Here is a 17,293-nt window from a genome sequence, read left to right as displayed (position 1 = left end):
TATATAGTAAGTTATTTCTCCTTCACTTTTGCCAATCAAAATCTTCTAAACATGTTTTTTTTGTAAAAGACTTTGAGGGAAAATGATAGGGATTAGTTTTTCTAAAAAAATAATTTTCTAGCCATTTGGGCCAAGTTAAAATAATTAGAATTCTAGCCCAGACAACTGAAATCTTTAGCTTGACACTCGATACTGACTTTCTTTATCTAATTTTGTCTGATACACCCTTCTATGCATTTCTTTAGTTCCTATAAATCAAACATAGAAAATTTTAATGCACATAATCTTTTCTATGCAGAGTAGACAACATTTTCATCAATAACAACACTGTCCATCACCAACATTTTCATCAATAACACATATGACACAACAACCATGGCATGACACAATAACTAATGATCGTCATGGCTAGCCACTAGTAACATACCAATTTCTCCACTAATGATACATTCTCCTTCTCCATGAAGAAATTTCAAGACGTGGGTTTATAAACACTCCCATTCACAGGGCAAAAATAAGGATCTTAGGCTAGAGCTCCACATAACCATTGAAAAGTTAGACTTTGTAACATGCTCTCTTATTCTAGGTTATAAAAGCCACCAAGGCCAACCATGCCATTATAGGCCTAGATCATAAAAGCTAACCATAAAAGCTAGATAGAAAAGGTAGCCAAAGCCACCCATGTTATTCTAGGCATAGGCAATAAAAACCAGCCATGCCATTCGAGGTCATAAAAGCTAGCCAAAGCCAACCATGCTATAAGCTATATACTTTTTGTAACACCCCATCCCACTAGTAAGATATTGTCCGCTTTGGCCCACGAGCCTCACATATTTGTTTTTGACAGTTACGCATGACCCCAAAACGTGTCGTATTAGTCAAGGTGAGTATGCTCATATAAGGCCTTCCCCCAAGTCCTCACCCGCTGATGTGAGATATTATAATCCATCTCCTTTAAGGAGCCCGACGACCCTAGCGGCACCATCGGACAACCAGTGAGCCGGGCTCTGATACCAAATGTAACACCCCACCCTTGTAATATCTCATATCGGCGGGTGAGGACTTAAAGGAAGGCCTTATATGAGCATGCTCACCTTAACTAGTAAGACATGTTTTGGGGTCATACGTGGCTGCTAAGAACAAATCCGTGAAGCCCGTGGGCCAAAGCGGACAATATTTACTAGTGGGGTAATGTGTTACATTTGGTATCAGAGCTCGGCTCACTGGCTGTCCGATTATGCCGATGAGGTCGTTAGGCTCCTTAAGAGGGGTCGATTGTAATATCCCACATCGGCGGGTGAGGACTTGGGGGAAGGCCTTATATGAGCATGCTCATCTTGACTATTAAGACGCGTTTTGGGGCCATGCGTGGCTGCCAAGAACAAATCCGTGAGGCCTGTGGGTCTAAGCGGATAATATCCTACTAGTGGGGTGAGGTGTTACACTCTTTCTCTTCATACATATATCTCTCTTACATTTCTTTTCATACACACTACACTTTTCTTACACTTGTTGACTTAAACATTTAAGGGTCTTCTATTCCAACATGAAACTTATTTTGCAGAAAAGCTTATGGACTAATGGTAAGCCCAAACACACCAACAAAAAATCTAATTTATATCTAAATTTTTTTTATGACTTCATCACATACAATTATAATAATTATTAGTAAAAAAACTAAAATCATATTACCATTACTTATATTTTTCTACGTAGTATTATTTTTTCGGCCATAATGGGTACTTAATTTCCTATTAACAACTTATTATTAATAACAAACAATCTGTATATTTTTATAGAAATTGTTTAGTTTTTGGATTAACTCTAAATATAATCATCTCAGGGATGATGGAGAGAAAAGAACACCTTAATGGAACTCCTCTCATATAAAGGAACTTGTTGACACCATGATTGACATTTTTTATGGTTGGAATGAGGCAACTCTCTCTCTCTCTCTCTCTTTGCTCAAACTACATATTGAAAAATAAGAAAAAAAAATGAAGTTTTAGACTATAATTAAATATTCAAAAACTAAAGGGATTGAAAATGTAGAAATTGGAAAATTTGAGGACTAAAATAAACTTTGCAAGCAAACGTCGTTTCAACTTTGTTCCACTATCTTTCAATCTTGCCATTTCTTAACAAATCAGAAGTAATCTACCATCAATTTGGCCATAAAGAGATCCAATCGAGGTGAAAAAAAGTTTAATTATCAAAGCGAAAAATTTTTTACTGCAACAACTCATAGTTATGAGAAGGGTCACAATGCCACCTTATAAAATAATTTAGCAGCGCCTATTAGTATTTTTGATAACTATAATATTACATTGATTTGATTATATATTAGATAGATGGCTTGTGCATTGCCACATGCCGGGTCAATTTTTTCAAACTTTAAAAAATGATGTTCAAGTGTTGCTAGTGTGTTTTAAAGCAAAAAAAAATAAAAAAATCTTAGGACTCGAGTTATAAAGCATATTGGGTCCAATAAGATGGTTTAATGTAATTATATGATAATAAAAGCAACGACAACAAATGTACTGAATCTAAAGAGAAAATAAGTGATAACGATGATATGTAAAAAAATAATGCCTGCAAAAAAATTGAATTCCAACATAACCCAATGATAAAGGAGAGAATAAAAAAAAATTGAAAAATGAAAAAAAGATCCCTTAAACAATTATAGTTAGCATGACAAACTTGTTACCTAAGTTGTGAGGCCGACCCATCCTTATAAAAAGCAAATAAAAAAAATAAAGAAACTTAATCTTTAATAAAATTGATATTGAAGAATGAAATCGAAAAACAAAATTGATATTAAAAAAAGATAAAAAAAACTATGTCAACTCAGATTAATATTTCATATCTATGACCCGAGTCATGAGATTGGTATCACCGTATAAAAAAAATTACAAGCCTAATTCTTAACAATCGAATGTTAAAGGATGAAATTCAAAAAAGAAAATTTTAAAACATATAAAAAAGATTGATGTCAATCTGGGTTAACATCTTGGATCATGAGATCGGGATCACTACAAAAAAAAATCACGAAGCACAATCCTCGACTAATTTAATTTGAAGGAAGAAATTGAATTTTTTTTTAAAAAAGGAATCAAAGAAATGTTTTTAAAAAATAAGGACTAAATCTAACATAAAAATAAAATGAAATAAAATGATAAGGGATGAAATTGAAAAACGAATTTAATCAACAAAAGGATATACAAAAAAGAAAAACAATAAAATTTGAAATAAAAATCTAATAGAACCAATGATAAGGGATGAAATTGAAAGTAAATAAATAAATAAATAAAAAAGATTCAAAACAAATAAAGAGTAATAAAAATAATATGGATTACAAATAAAATAAAAATAAAATGGGAAGATAACTTTTAATTTTGGTTGGGCCAACGCGATTATCGAGGAGAGGAGAGAGAAACGATGGGGGAAAAATCTAACTATCTCTAAACCACTGTGAAACATCTCATACTCACTACCCTATTGGATGCACCGCCACTGGACGCGTCTAATGGCACGATGCTTTGCCATGTGAGGTTGTCATGAGTCGTCCACATGTCACCTTAAGATTGCAGATGACTCCCATAGGCTGGTGCATGCCACACATGAGCTAATAATTGTTTTTTTAATAATATTTAACATTGTTAAAAATACTGAATTACCCCTAAGTCTAGTTGTTAATAACAAAAAAACCATGATGAGATGATAAAAAAGCCCATAGACTTAAGCCTAAGAAAATTTTAGTTTAAGATAATTTAGTAATTTCAATTTTAAAATTAAAATGAAATTATGAAAAGCCCCTAATTGCAAGTGAAATGAATTTTTTTAAGGGTTATTCAATAATTTTACTGTGGAATAGAAATGTGAGATGATTGATATGCTCTTGATCAAATTGGTAATGACAAATGAATCTCATAGAAAAGATTGTATTACTTTCGAAGCCAAGTTCAGAATTTTTTTTAAGAAGGGAAAAATGATCATTTCACTATGCGAATCTATAATGAAATGTGAGTATTTGCATTGTGAATAACTGAGCTCTTTTAGCTTTTGTTTTAATATGTTTGTCTATTAACAATTGTGCCATTACTAGCTAGAATTGTAGAACTCCGATGCGTTTTTCATTTCTTTTTTCTATAATATGTGCGCATGTGCACACACACACATACGAGTACTATTGTCTATTAAATATATGCGATGAAAAGTTTCTAGGAAGCTTTTGGTTCTCACACACAATCAGCTAACTTTCATTAACTTGAATCCTATACATACATTAAAAAAAACTAAAAGGGCTCAATCTTTCACTATAAACCAGTATATAAATTATTGTGAATTAGGATCATGAAATGATCATTTTGCCATTCTCAAACAAAATAACAAACTTGTTTTTAGAGGTAATAAGACCTTTTTAACATGATTTATTGATCATTATCAGATTGATTGCAACAAATCACTATTTTCATATTTTTTCAACATAGTAAAATTACTTAGTCACATTTAAAAGCAAAAAATATTAAAATGATATCCAAGGGCTTTTTTGTCTTTTTCTTTTTTATACCATAATAAAATGACTATATTACTCTTAAAATAAAAAAAACTATTAGGCTGGTGTCCATGAGTTTTTTTGTATTTTCAACCTGGTTTTTGGTTATAATTGGTTTGATAGAGGAGTAATTTGGTATTTTAATAAATATAAAATATTATTTTAAAAAATTAGCTAGCGTGTGCAACACACTCCCCAACATGAGGGAGATGCTTGTGCCTTTTGGTTGACATAAAGCGTCTTCTAGCAGCTGAATAATGGCTTTCGATGTGGCGTTTGAACTTTTCGGCATAATTTCTATTCTTAGATGACGTGTGTGACCAACAGACCTTTAGTTTGACACCGAAGACCTTTTCATTTTTTACCTCTTCTTTTCTTTCTCCTCCTTGATTTCTAGGCCTAACTCTCCAAATTTTCAAAGTAACACACATTTCAATTTGTTTTTCCTTTAGTTTGGGTTTGTTTTGGCCCAAAATTAATGTTTTAAAATTGTTTTACAAAATCATTTTTTTACAAGGATTGCTCATTTATCCTAGCTACACAAGGTAATGAGGGCTGAAGTATTTAATGGCAAATTGCTTTTGGGTTGAATTATTTCTTTGTGTTAATCTAAATTATCTTACGATTTTATTTGTTGTTTTATTTTATTATTTGGATATTTACATTCAGTTTAGGACTTGTGATTTAGTTTGAGTTTTTTTTTCCTAATCAATGTTTTAGAACTGTTTTAAGCATTAACCTTGTGTTAGCTGATTATTAGCTTATCCCATTGATTTGCAACCCAATAAGGGTCCATTAAGATTATTTAAGAGGACTATATATAGTTTTTTAGTACAAAATTCAAGATCTATGATGTTTTGAATAAACTTGTGTTTTATGTGATGCAATACTTTTCTCTTTACCAGGACAAATAATAAATTTAACTTATTAAGACATAACTAACCTTATGACATCTTTCTTGTTCTTCTCATTTGTGGTTCACTAATCATTGGGTGAAGGTTTATTCTAATAATGTTGGTATCTTGATTCAGGTAATCATGATATTACACTCTTCTATCAAATTTGATTTTGGCTTTTTACGATTGTATCAATCTTGCTTATGAGTTTCTAGATCTTTATATTCAAAGAGTATGCATTAATTGGTATCAAAGCAAGGCTTCAAAAATCAAATTATACCTTTCTAATTTTTTTTTATTCCACGTATAAATTTTTCTTTGATTTTAATTTTTTTACTCCTTTTCTTGTGGCATCTGCTATTACAAAAAAAAGAAGGTGTTCTTGTTTTTTTTTTGTCCTTACATATTAGTAATACCAAATTTTAAAAATAAGAAGAAGAAAAATGTTAAAAAACTAAAAATAGAGTTCTATCGCAAAAACACTAATACGAAGAAGATTGAACAAAACCACATTAGAATCGCTTCAAAATTGATATCGTGGGGCTTTTGGGCACAATAACATAAAATATTAAATTTGGAGTCATTTGGACTTTCTTTGCTTTGCATTTCAAATTTGAATGATTGTGTAAATATGTTTGATCAATTGCATCAACTTATTAAACATGTTTTGTTGTAATTAAAATTGACCTAAATAGCATACTAAAATTATATTTAAGATATTTGGGTGTTAACAAAGTCATTTTCATTAATTTTTATTTGACTTATTTAGCATCTTAAAAAATATCTATATTTCATTCAAATTTATTTTTCACTCGCAAAATCAAAATCACTTTTGAAGCATGATTATGCAACCAAGATCCCACACGTTAATAATTTGTTCTCTATTATTCAAAAAATTTTTATAAAAAAAAACATAATTTCCAATGTCTATGGAACCATAAACTACTTAATATTGAAAGAAGTAAACGGATCAATAAGCAGCTCATATAGAGGCTCAAATTGCTAGCAGCCTTAGGTTACTTTTAATGTAAAAGAATCAAATTACCAAAATAATATAGACGTAATTATTGCAACGACAACAACCCACCTCCCAATTCAAAGCCCATCGAATATTGAAAGAGATGAAACATGCCAACGAAGAGAAATATGAATAAATACCGCAAAAATTAATAAAAATTCTCAAACATAAATATAAAATACATAATATAAAATCATAAAATAATTCACATAAATTATATATATATATATATATATATATATATATATATATATATAATGATGCTAATAAAATTTGATTTAATTTAGTAATTATATATACACTAATTAAATGCTATTTAGATATACCAAAAAAAAAAAAATAATAGTACATCTTTACTATGTTCATAAATTATAAGAACTATAAATCAACTTTTGAGTGATTCTAAAATATCTTAAAATAATGAACTTCATTTCATCTACAAATAAAAAATCATCATGATATTTATAAGCATAAAAATTCATTGATAATTGAAAAGAAAAACACCATATATACAATTCAGAACTTATTGTTTTGATGATTTGACTACTTTGTCAATTAGTAACCTTTCATAATATAAATTATAATTTTAAATATAATACTTAAATAAAGATATTCTAAACATGTAGTTATAATTTATCATATTCTTAATTTTATCATTATAATTATGCTTATGAACATACAAACAATCAAGAACATAGCATGGAAAAACTTTCATGTTTATCAAATAAATTGAACAACCCAATCATATATTCACATATATACAGATAATGATAAATATTTTGGAATTGCATGAATGTTATGCCATACTCATCATGAAGTTCTCCTCAGCCAATAATGTTTATGGTTATATAATTCTTAAAAGGTTCCTTTTAATAAATAGCACATATATATGCATATCTATATTTCAAAAACTCTTCCTTTCTAATTCTTTTCTTTTCATTTTATTTTATTATAATGGAAAGTGGAAGAATAAAATAAAATTCCTCAATTACAATTTAGGGTTCATAAAAAATTGAAAAAAAAACAATTCTTTAATTGTAAACACGCATTATGTTTATGTTTATGGTCCTAGAATTTTACATTCAAATAATTATTTAAAGAAAAAAAATACTTTAATCCATAATAAGTCTGTAGAGTTTGAAACTTGAATGTAATTTAATAAAGAAAATTATATTTCTCTTTAATTCTTGATTGTTTTATGTAAGTTTTTGATAAAATAAAATGTTAAGTTATAGGGTACGTAAAGCAATGACTAGTTTTTTTAATAGACTCTATGTAAATCACACATTTATTAAATAAAAAAACTACCTCTCATATTAATTAATCAATAAGATTTTAGCGTTAATATTTATTAAATCATCTAAGAACACGTTATTTCATTCATGTTGGCCACGTATGGAATGCTCCGAATGCCAACAAATATAGACTAGAATATTACATCAATTATATCTATACCTGTCAACCCATTCTATACTAGCTAGAATTGCAGAACTGATCCGATGCGTTTTCCATTTCTTTTTTATGAAGTATATATATATATATATATATCATACGAGCACTGTTCGTTGTCTGTCTCATGTATATATGTGAAACAGCTTCTTGATGAAAGGTTTCTTGGATTTTGGTTCTTACACAGGATAAGCTCACTTTCATTGACTTGAATCCTATACATGTATACTGTTTTGGGTCACCAAACTTCTGCCATATTTCTGGGAAAAAAAGGTTTTTTTTTTTTGGAAGATTTTGGAACGGCAAGTTCCTCCATTTATGAAAGCCCATATTCATGGTTAGTGCCATACTTCGGAAAGGATGGTCTCTTGACTCAAAATCTCTTTTTATACAAGCTGTAAAACTCTTCTGGAGCCTATAAATACTCCTGCATTAGTCACCAGTACTCTTCATTCCAAACATGGCTCTCCGACCAAGCACTAAAGCAGCTATGGCATCGATACTTTTGTCTTCTGTTTTCCTTCTATTGTTCTCTCTGAATCCTTCAGGCAAATCTTCTTGCCACCCACAGGCTTCGGCCCTGAATCCCTTGCCTTTGAATCTCCCGGCGGAGCCTTCTATACTGGTGATGACGGCCGTGTTCTTAGATACCAACCACCTACTGGCTGACATCTTTTGCCTTTACCTCACCAAACCGGTAAAGTCCCATGTCATAAACCAGAATTCTTCTCTCCTTTTTTTCTTTAGTATTATAGACACTAATCCTTTCCTTATATTATATAGTTTAAAAAATCTCGGAATAACTTGCTGATGATCAAATATATTGCTGCCTATTTTCTCAGGACGATAGCACTTTGCGATGGCACCACTGATCCCGATAGAGGACCTGTCTGCGGAAGGCCTTTGGGTTTGGCGTATAGTCCTTTCACAAAATTGCTCTACATAGCCGATGCATATTATGGACTCTTTGTTGCTGACTCAAATGGGAGACTTGCTAAACAAATTGCCACCAGTGCTGAAGGACAACGTTTTGTCGCTTGCAATGCTTTGGATATAGACCCTATCACAGGAAACATCTATTTTACAGATGCTAGTGCTGTCTATGATCTAAGGTCATCAGTTAATTTACACTAGTAGTGTCCATTTTCTTTTTGTTTGGAACGAAACGAGTTATAAGAGATCAAACATGCATTACATGAATTTTTGCGTCTCATTTCGCAGGAATTCCTCGAAAGCTCTTCTCGCCAATGACTCAACAGGAAGGTTAATGAAATATGACGTGAGGACAAATCAAGTCACCGTGTTATTGAGAAATCTTTCGGTGGCAGTGGGGGCTGCAGTCAGTAAAGACGGCGGGTTTGTCCTCGTCTCGGAGTTTGTTGGCAATAGGATTCGACGATATTGGCTCACAGGACGGAATGCCGGGACTTCAGATATATTCCTAAGCAACCTTAACATTGTGAGGCCAAACAACATCAAGAGAACTAGTTTGGGCGATTTTCTGATAGCAGCTGCAACTGCTAGACAAGATTCACAAACACTGGTGCCCATAAGAGTCAGGGTCGACGAGCATGGTAGAATCTCGGAGACTGTGTCTCTTGAGGCACAGTATGGAAGTACTCTCATCAGTGAAGTTCAGCAGTCTGGTCTCTCGTTATATGTTAGCTCAAGGGGTGTGAATTTCGTTGGTGTTTATACTCCTTAACAAGGTCCTCAAATAATACCAAGCATGCATACTAAGTGATGCATCTAAATAAAATATTTGACGTAAAAGTCTTTCTGTGTACTTTCTTTTGCAGTCATAATAAAAGGGAATCGATAAATTTATCGGAGCTGAATGTTGATGCCTTTTCCGGGCTTACTATCTGCTGCCTTTTGATGTGATCATGGATGTATTGCTGAACCAAATAAGAACTGCATCTCTGGCAATAATTTACTGAACCCAAAATCACAAGAATTGCAGACTATGGACAGAGAACAATCCAATGCCTCACAGTTTGGCATAATTTATGGACAAATGTCATTTCAAGTGCAAAAATTATTATCCTGTGAAAATTATCATAATAACCAAACCAGTTACACGAGATTTTGTGCTGAATATTATCCTGTGAAAATTATTATCAGAAGTTTCTAGCTCCTACGCCAAAAAGGAAAAGAAAAGATAAAATCATATTACAATTTTTCGATACACTCTTGCTGAATATAAACTTAAGTTATGTTGAAAGAAAATTAGTGAAGGAGTTTAACATGGATAGCAATGCTAAAGAACAAGAAGAAATTTGAGAAAGAGATATGCTTTATTAAGTGTTTTTCTTTTCTATACACTTACTTTCTATCTTCTAGACTTATGTTTATGCTTCTCAATACAAGTTTATTTATAGATGTAAAATATTAGGCAAACAAGGAATTAAAAAAAACAAAGAAAAATCTATTATGAATAGGAAAAATAATTACGCTGGCTTAACTGGTCGACTAGTTCCTTTGTTTTTAAGAAAAACCATAAATCTAGTTTATTTTCAACACCCCCTTTAAACTTGATTTCATATAACTCTCATCATATCTCTCATCTTGACAAAATATTATGTTGGAGTATCTTTAGAAAATATCTGCGACCTGATCTTGGATCTTCACATATTTGATTTCAACTTTTTTGTTTGTAATGCAATCTCACAGGTAATGGAATCTTGTGTTAATGAGCTTACTTTTGTCATGAAATACTTGATTCTTTGTTAATACAATGACTAATGAGTTGTTCATATAAATTTTTATAGGCTTGTGATATTTACAATTCTTTCAATAATCTTCTTAACCATTTAGAATGACAAACACATGTTGTAGCGGTTACTTACTCAGTTTCATAAGTTTATAATGTGTTTGATTTTCATTCATTCATCATGAACTAGTAATATGATGGCTTCTTACTCCTCTTCTACTACTAGATTGACATTCTTTTCAGTCTTTTTGGCTAGATTCCAACAATTCCTAGCATAATGACCTATTCTTTAACAATTATAACACTTAATTTTTGTTGTCAAACCTAGGTCTCAGATTGTTACTGTTTGTGGAATTGGTTAGTTTCAATCGATCGATCAATTGACCTGTTAGGGCTGCCTTCACCTCCTATGCCAAATCTACCTCTTCTTCCTTTTTCTTTGCCTTGTCCTAGTCCTCTATCTCATTAGGTATATCCAAAGCCATCTTACTTCTTTTTTCTAGAGAATTTTGAGAAGAGTGTTTGTGCACCTATGTCTTATTGAATTTTGTTAACTCTTTTTTTTATAGGTTTGTAGTTTTCCAATGAGACCTTGAATTGTCAAAAAATTCATATTTTGTGATTCCTTTATAGCGACCACTACATAATGGATTTTTTTTTTGCAGCGAGTGTATGATCTTTTATACCACATATGTTACTTCTATCTTCTCCCCATATCGTTTCATCTGATTGTATATGACCAACACTCTAGCGAAGTAATCTAAAATACTTTCTGATTCAAGCATATATAATTTTTAAAAGTTACCTCGTAACTTTTATAGGTGTATCTTTCTTACATTATCAGCTCATTGGTTTGATTGTTGCAAAACTTCATGTGTTTACTTGAAGGTAGTTGCGTTAACCGCTATCTCAAAAGTGGTATCATTAAGACATTAATGGATGATTGTGAGTGCTTGTTAACCTTTTCTTCATGTCTTTTGCAAGGCCTCCCTTTGGGTTGAAGTCAACATTACTTTTTCCACAGGCTCTTTAAAGCCTTTTCAATCGTTTCCCACGCATCTTAGGAATCTAGTCAAACTTTCACACGAATACACCAAATTAAAAAAAGAAGTCATCACAATAACTTGAAAAAAAAATATTTTTTCAAAAGAGAAAAAATGTTGTAGTTTAATTCTTAGTCAATTAAATATAAAATGATGAAATTGGGTAATAAAAGAGAGCAAAAAACTGGTTTGGGTCAACCCACTTAACATGACCAACCTATAACTTAGATAATAAGGGGCAAACTAATCTGAGTTAATCTGCAACCCAAGTCATGAGATTATGATAATCTGATAAAAAAGAAAACGCAGAAAACCACAAACTCATTAAAAAAAAACCAATATCGAATAATGAAATCATAAAAGAAAATAAGTAAATAATAATAATAATATCAACTCGTGTTAACTATTCAAACCTATGACCTTGGTCATTAGATTATAAGCATCATATTTGAAAAATCCACAAAACCCAATCCTTAACCAATTAAATGTTAAAGGATGGAATTAAGAAAATAAAAATCCAATTATACAAAAAGATTCAAAACCAAAAATAACAATTCAAAAAATAAAAGTCAAAATTGAAATAAAAAATAAATTAGATGACAATTATAAGTTTTTGACTCAATGGTGAATTTGAAAATAAAAATCAATTTAACAAAAAGATAAAAAAAATCAAAAGAATAAAAAATAAATTGAAAAAAAACATATTATAAATTAAGATTGAAGAATGAATTTGAAGATAAATAAAAAATTCATAGAAGAACAAAAAAAAATAAAAATAAAATATCAATAATTAAGAGAATAATTTGAAGTTTTGAATGATAACATTAATTTTAAAGGTAAAAAAAAAATAATGAAAAATTTTTTCTGATTGCAATAAATCGTCCTGTTATTACCACCATGCGATTCCCAAAAGGAAAAAAAAATTTCAATAACACGAAATTTTTTTTTTTAATTGGTAAAAGGAGCTGCTGCCAAAAAAAAATAAACACATGGGTGGAGAAATTTTACCATCAATTAATTTAATTATACCACCAACATCAAGGCAACTATTTATTAAAAAGAATAAAAAATAATTATACTCCCGATAATAAATAATAAAATATATCTATAGGCATAGTGTTTTTACCTTTTTGTTATTTTATTACCTGCAGTCATTTGTCAGCAGACCTCCTATATGAGCAACCTATATTATTTGCAGAAAACAGTTTAGTCTTTAGTTCCCAAACTCGAAAGCAGCTCGACTCAATCCAGTCTCCTACCCGTTACTCGGGAACTCAGTAACTCAGTCTCTCTTTGAGTTGGAGCTATGTCAACAAAAATAGCCCTTAAATTTTCTCGATCCAGCCGTATCTATCGCGCCTCTGTAAATCTCTCTCTCTCTCTCTCTCTCTCTCTCTATAAAACACAATTTTATTCAGTATAATTTAAATTTTATTTAGTGATTGATGGTTATCATTGCTTTAATCAATCAATTAATCAATCAATTTCAGGAACCTGTTGAAGGCAAAATCGTGATTAAATCTCCATCCTCAATTTCTCACTATGGAATTCGCCTCTCCGTCAACGGATCTGTTAACTTGCAGGTTCCAGTATAATTTCATCAATTTCTCTCTCTCCCTTTATCTATCTGTTTGATTTGCGAGAAAACTTTTATAAATCTGATTTGGTGTGGTGTTGTGTTTTGAAAGCAGGTTCGAGGAGGATCAGCTGGAGTTATTGAAACCTTTTATGGTGTTGTCAAGCCAATCACCATCGTGTATGTTACTAGTATTTTTGCTCTATCTTCTTTTAAATTACTGTATAAAGTGTGCTTAATGTTAAATAATAGTTGATGCATTAAAAAAGAGGGAGAAAAATGGCTGCATTTCTGTTTTTCTCACAAATATGTTTTGCTTTGTGTTAATGTTCGCTGAAATTGAACTCGGTATTGAACGATTGATCAAATCAGTGGACTTGGTGTGCGATTTTGCATGTATTGTATTTAAGCAATGGATTTTCAAGCAGAGTATTACCCTGATTGCTGCGAATGTTACTTAACATGGAAACAGGAATAAGAGCATTGAGGTTAAACCGCCGGGAAAGATTGGTTCAGGCACAACTGAGGTATTTATAACAAACAACTCGCTCAAATTTAGTTTGATTTTAGCTTTTTGATAGCTGATGAAATATTTAATAGAAGAAATTATAATGTGGGCTAGTCTTGTCCCTCGGAATTCGTTTTTTCATGAAATATCATCTCCTTTATGCTGGTGTTATCAATCATTTTATATACCCTTTTTCACCTGTGATAGTTTTTTTTTTATTATTATTATTCCGTTAATTTTAGTGTTTGCTTGGTCTGGCAGGTACCATTTACCATGGTTTTGAAACAAAATGGCGAAAAAAGTTTGGAAAGATTTTATGAGACCTTTCATGGAACGGATGTTAGCATTCAGGTGAATATATTTTTTGTCCTATAAAAGAAGAAATATGTAACTGAAATTATTCTTGTTATTTCTTTTTAATTTTGCATGGTTCTAAGGCTTTCCCATAATTACTTTCACACTTTTGTAAGACTTGATGATTGATGATTTCTGTGATAGTATTTGTTTACTGTAGATATAGCAAGAGGATACCTTTATAAATCACTATCTGCAACCATGGAAGTTATAGTTGAAAGTGATAAAGGTGTGGTGTGATTTTCTTATGATATATATATTATTGATAGGGAATTAAATAAGCCGCTGTCTTGCTGATGCTGTTGCATTTTCAGCTGATCTGCTTGAGCGACCAGTTTCTCCTGAAATGGCTATCTTTTACATTACTCAGGACACTCAGAGACATCCTTTACTTCCTGAAATAAAGTCAGGTGCGCTTCTTAGTCATCTTAGCTAAGACTCTTTCTCCAACCTTAATTTGAATTTTGGAGAAATAGTTTCCTCTTTTGGCATTTACATGCTTGTATTTGTGATGCAGGCACTTTAGTATCTTATTATGCAGCTTCTTATGTTCAAGTGAAACTCAACTGATTATAGATGTCATTCAATAGGTGGTTTTCGGGTGACAGGAAGAATGTCTACTCTGTGTTCTTTGTTGGATCCCATCAGTGGAGAGTTAACGGTTGAAACATCAGCAGTTCCCATTTCCTCCATTGACATACACTTGCTCCGTGTAGAGTCAATTCTAATGGGAGAGAAAATTGTGACTGAAACTTCTTTGATTCAGACTACACAGGCATGATATGTTCCCTATCTTGCCAAAGTACTTTGACTTTTACAATGTTTCAATCTTAAACTTCTGTTTTTTCTCTGGTGTTTGTTAGATAGCGGATGGAGATGTCTGTCGTAATCTGACTTTGCCTATCTATGTTATCCTTCCCCGCCTTTTGACTTGTCCAAGTGTCTTTGCTGGGTGAGTTGCAAACTTCTCCTGACTCTTGTTTTTATCTTGTATTTTTGGATCTGCATGAAGATGGAAGGCACTACTACTTATCTTTAAAAGGGGATTATAGTGATGTTAAAAAAAATTACATAATGGCTCCATGAGTTAGAGGCATAAGCACTTCATTGACATTTTCATTTACGAAAGGACATGAATTCCATCTTGGCTGGTAAAATCTGCCTATTGGTTCTGACTTCACGTGCTCTATTTGTAGTTTTAAATTTTCCCCAAGCATCCTCTTTCATTTTATTTTAAAGGGTTTCATTCTGCCAATGGAAAGGAAATTTTAGTAATTCATATAGGGGTAGAATTGTTTGATACAAGGTGGGAAAGCTATGCAAACCCACTGAGATTTTTTTTTTTTTTCAAATTGAAACAAAAAGTCTCTTTAAACTCGAATCCAGCGTCTGCTAAAAATATTACAATTGTATCTTTTTTTGCAAGCTATTCTTGTGAACTCGTTCCCCTCCCTAGCAGTATCACTGCTTTATGCTTAGGTTTGCTCACACATCTGATTGTTCTTAAATGCTAGCGTTTTATGCCTTGTGGTTATTTTCATTGTCTTTTTATTTTTTAATCCTCTTTGCAGTCCATTTTCAATTGAGTTCAAAGTGTCCATTGTCATCAGCTTTCAGTCAGAACTGTCCAAATTGCATAAAAAATCTGATCCAAGAACTCCAAGACTGTGGGTAAGCATTTCTCTGAATTTCATTGTAGAGGAAACCTATTTGTTTGCATCTAAACTATCTTTCAAATTTCAGCTGGCAATGGAAACTTTACCGCTTGAACTTGTTCGAACAAGATGAGGTGATCTGAAAGACAATATTTGAATAACTTAGTGTATAAAATGTCAGAATACAATAGTATTTTTTAGTATATATTTAATCTACTATCATAGCTGTTGCTTACCCGTATGTGATTGGTGCCCTCAACACAGGCATGCATGGGCCAAAGATCTGTAAGATATTATGATGCATTTTCAATCCTCCGAATTGAAATCGTCTTCATGTTAGCAGATTAATAATTTTAATGATCCAGAAGGTTTAACATGCCTATGTTAAACACTCTAAGTTGTTTTATACATCGGGAAAACGTGCAGCCATCCCACAATGAGGACTCTGTTTGGCATGGATTCCCTGAATATATATATCTGCATTTAAGTTAATTGGTTCAAATCGCTAAAGTCACAAGAAAATCAAAGTTTTAGAGTCAATTAGAGGTTAAATTAAAGAAATGGGTAGCCAAGAATTTTTTTGAAAGAGATGTCGAACTCTGGGGATGAATTTGATTAAAATCAAGGGTGAAATTGAAGAGATTTGAAAGTTTAATGGTTAATTAAGAGTCAGGTTGTATAAATCCAAAACCAAGACAAAAGGTGCTGAAATTTGAGGTTTATGTTGAAGTTTAGCAAAAGCAAAATTGCATGAAAGTAAAAGTTTCAAATTTGAGGTTTATGTTGAAGTTTAGCAAAAGCAAAATTGCATGAAAGTAAAAGTTCCAGGCCATTCAAGAGTGTAATTAAAAGAAATAAAAAGTTGAAGGATTAAATTAAACTTTGATCAAATTTCTAAATGAAAACTCTAAAGCAAAAAATGACGTCGTTTTGAAAACAATATAAAAAAATAGACCAGACGAGTAATGTTGTCGGTCTTGACAATGAATCTTGGTCCCAATATATATACTCTTTATATGCCAAGACAGTGTGCACTATTGTCATTTAGTTTCATTCAACTTTTGACTCTCAAAAGCAATCAGATGACCCTCTTGGATCAGCACTACCCTAATGGCCCTATCCGAAGCATCAATATGCATTTCAAATGGCTTCTTAAAAACTCTAGTAGCCCCAAGACTAGAGTTGATGCTACCACTATCTTTAGTTTTTCAAAGGCCTATTGTCAATCAACTCAACATTCCCATCTCTAATTCTTCTTTAGAAGATCTGAAAGATGAGTTGTTTTCTTACTATAACCCTCGATGAATCGTCAATAATAGTTTGCAAGCCCAAAAAAAGATCTCAATTCCATGACTATCTTCGGTGCTGACCATTCAATAATGGCTCGAATCTTTCGTAAATCCATCTTCACATGTCCCTTCCTAATTAAATAGCATACAAACATAATCTCAGCTTTTACAAACTCATATTTTCCCCTATTTACATACAATTTATATTCCCTCAATCTACTTAGAATTTTAGAAAGA

At 31.7% G+C, this 17,293-nt stretch overlaps 2 protein-coding genes across 3 annotated transcripts; both read left to right on the top strand.

The window, feature by feature from the left end:
* Positions 1-8,378: 8,378 nt before the first annotated feature.
* Positions 8,379-9,623, top strand: LOC133676013 (protein STRICTOSIDINE SYNTHASE-LIKE 11-like). The gene is made up of 3 exons (XM_062097587.1): positions 8,379-8,557; positions 8,761-9,030; positions 9,140-9,623. The coding sequence occupies exons 1-3, from the start codon at positions 8,379-8,381 to the stop codon at positions 9,621-9,623; spliced, it is 933 nt and encodes a 310-aa protein (XP_061953571.1).
* Positions 9,624-12,866: 3,243 nt separating this feature from the next.
* On the top strand, positions 12,867-16,143 carry LOC133675456 (uncharacterized). Of its 2 annotated transcripts, none has more exons than XM_062096828.1 (11): positions 12,867-13,037; positions 13,165-13,257; positions 13,366-13,430; positions 13,723-13,777; positions 14,020-14,109; positions 14,257-14,341; positions 14,427-14,522; positions 14,703-14,887; positions 14,976-15,064; positions 15,684-15,783; positions 15,856-16,143. In XM_062096828.1, exons 1-11 carry the CDS (start codon positions 12,981-12,983, stop codon positions 15,898-15,900), a joined length of 960 nt encoding a protein of 319 aa, XP_061952812.1. In that variant the 5' UTR covers positions 12,867-12,980; the 3' UTR covers positions 15,901-16,143. The 2 variants fall into 2 exon arrangements, with proteins under 2 accessions (XP_061952812.1, XP_061952810.1); XM_062096826.1 differs by having other exon boundaries at positions 13,363-13,430.
* The last annotated feature ends 1,150 nt before the right edge of the window (positions 16,144-17,293 follow it).

This window comes from Populus nigra, chromosome 16, assembly GCF_951802175.1.
Source record: "Populus nigra chromosome 16, ddPopNigr1.1, whole genome shotgun sequence".
NCBI lineage: Eukaryota > Viridiplantae > Streptophyta > Magnoliopsida > Malpighiales > Salicaceae > Populus > Populus nigra.
This window is presented reverse-complemented; position numbering and strand designations above follow the sequence as displayed.

What these genes read in the sequence shown, in the direction of transcription:
- LOC133676013 (XM_062097587.1), top strand. Translation starts at nt 8,379, where the DNA reads ATGGCTCTCCGACCAAGCACTAAAGCAGCTATGGCATCGATACTTTTG. An exon ending in ATACTGGTGATGACGGCCGT is followed by an intron (nt 8,558 to 8,760) that starts GTTCTTAGATAC and finishes CTATTTTCTCAG; the next exon opens with GACGATAGCACTTTGCGATG. An exon ending in AGTGCTGTCTATGATCTAAG is followed by an intron (nt 9,031 to 9,139) that starts GTCATCAGTTAA and finishes CTCATTTCGCAG; the next exon opens with GAATTCCTCGAAAGCTCTTC.
- LOC133675456 (XM_062096826.1), top strand. Translation starts at nt 12,981, where the DNA reads ATGTCAACAAAAATAGCCCTTAAATTTTCTCGATCCAGCCGTATCTAT. An exon ending in TTGGTTCAGGCACAACTGAG is followed by an intron (nt 13,778 to 14,019) that starts GTATTTATAACA and finishes TTGGTCTGGCAG; the next exon opens with GTACCATTTACCATGGTTTT. An exon ending in CTTTGATTCAGACTACACAG is followed by an intron (nt 14,888 to 14,975) that starts GCATGATATGTT and finishes GGTGTTTGTTAG; the next exon opens with ATAGCGGATGGAGATGTCTG.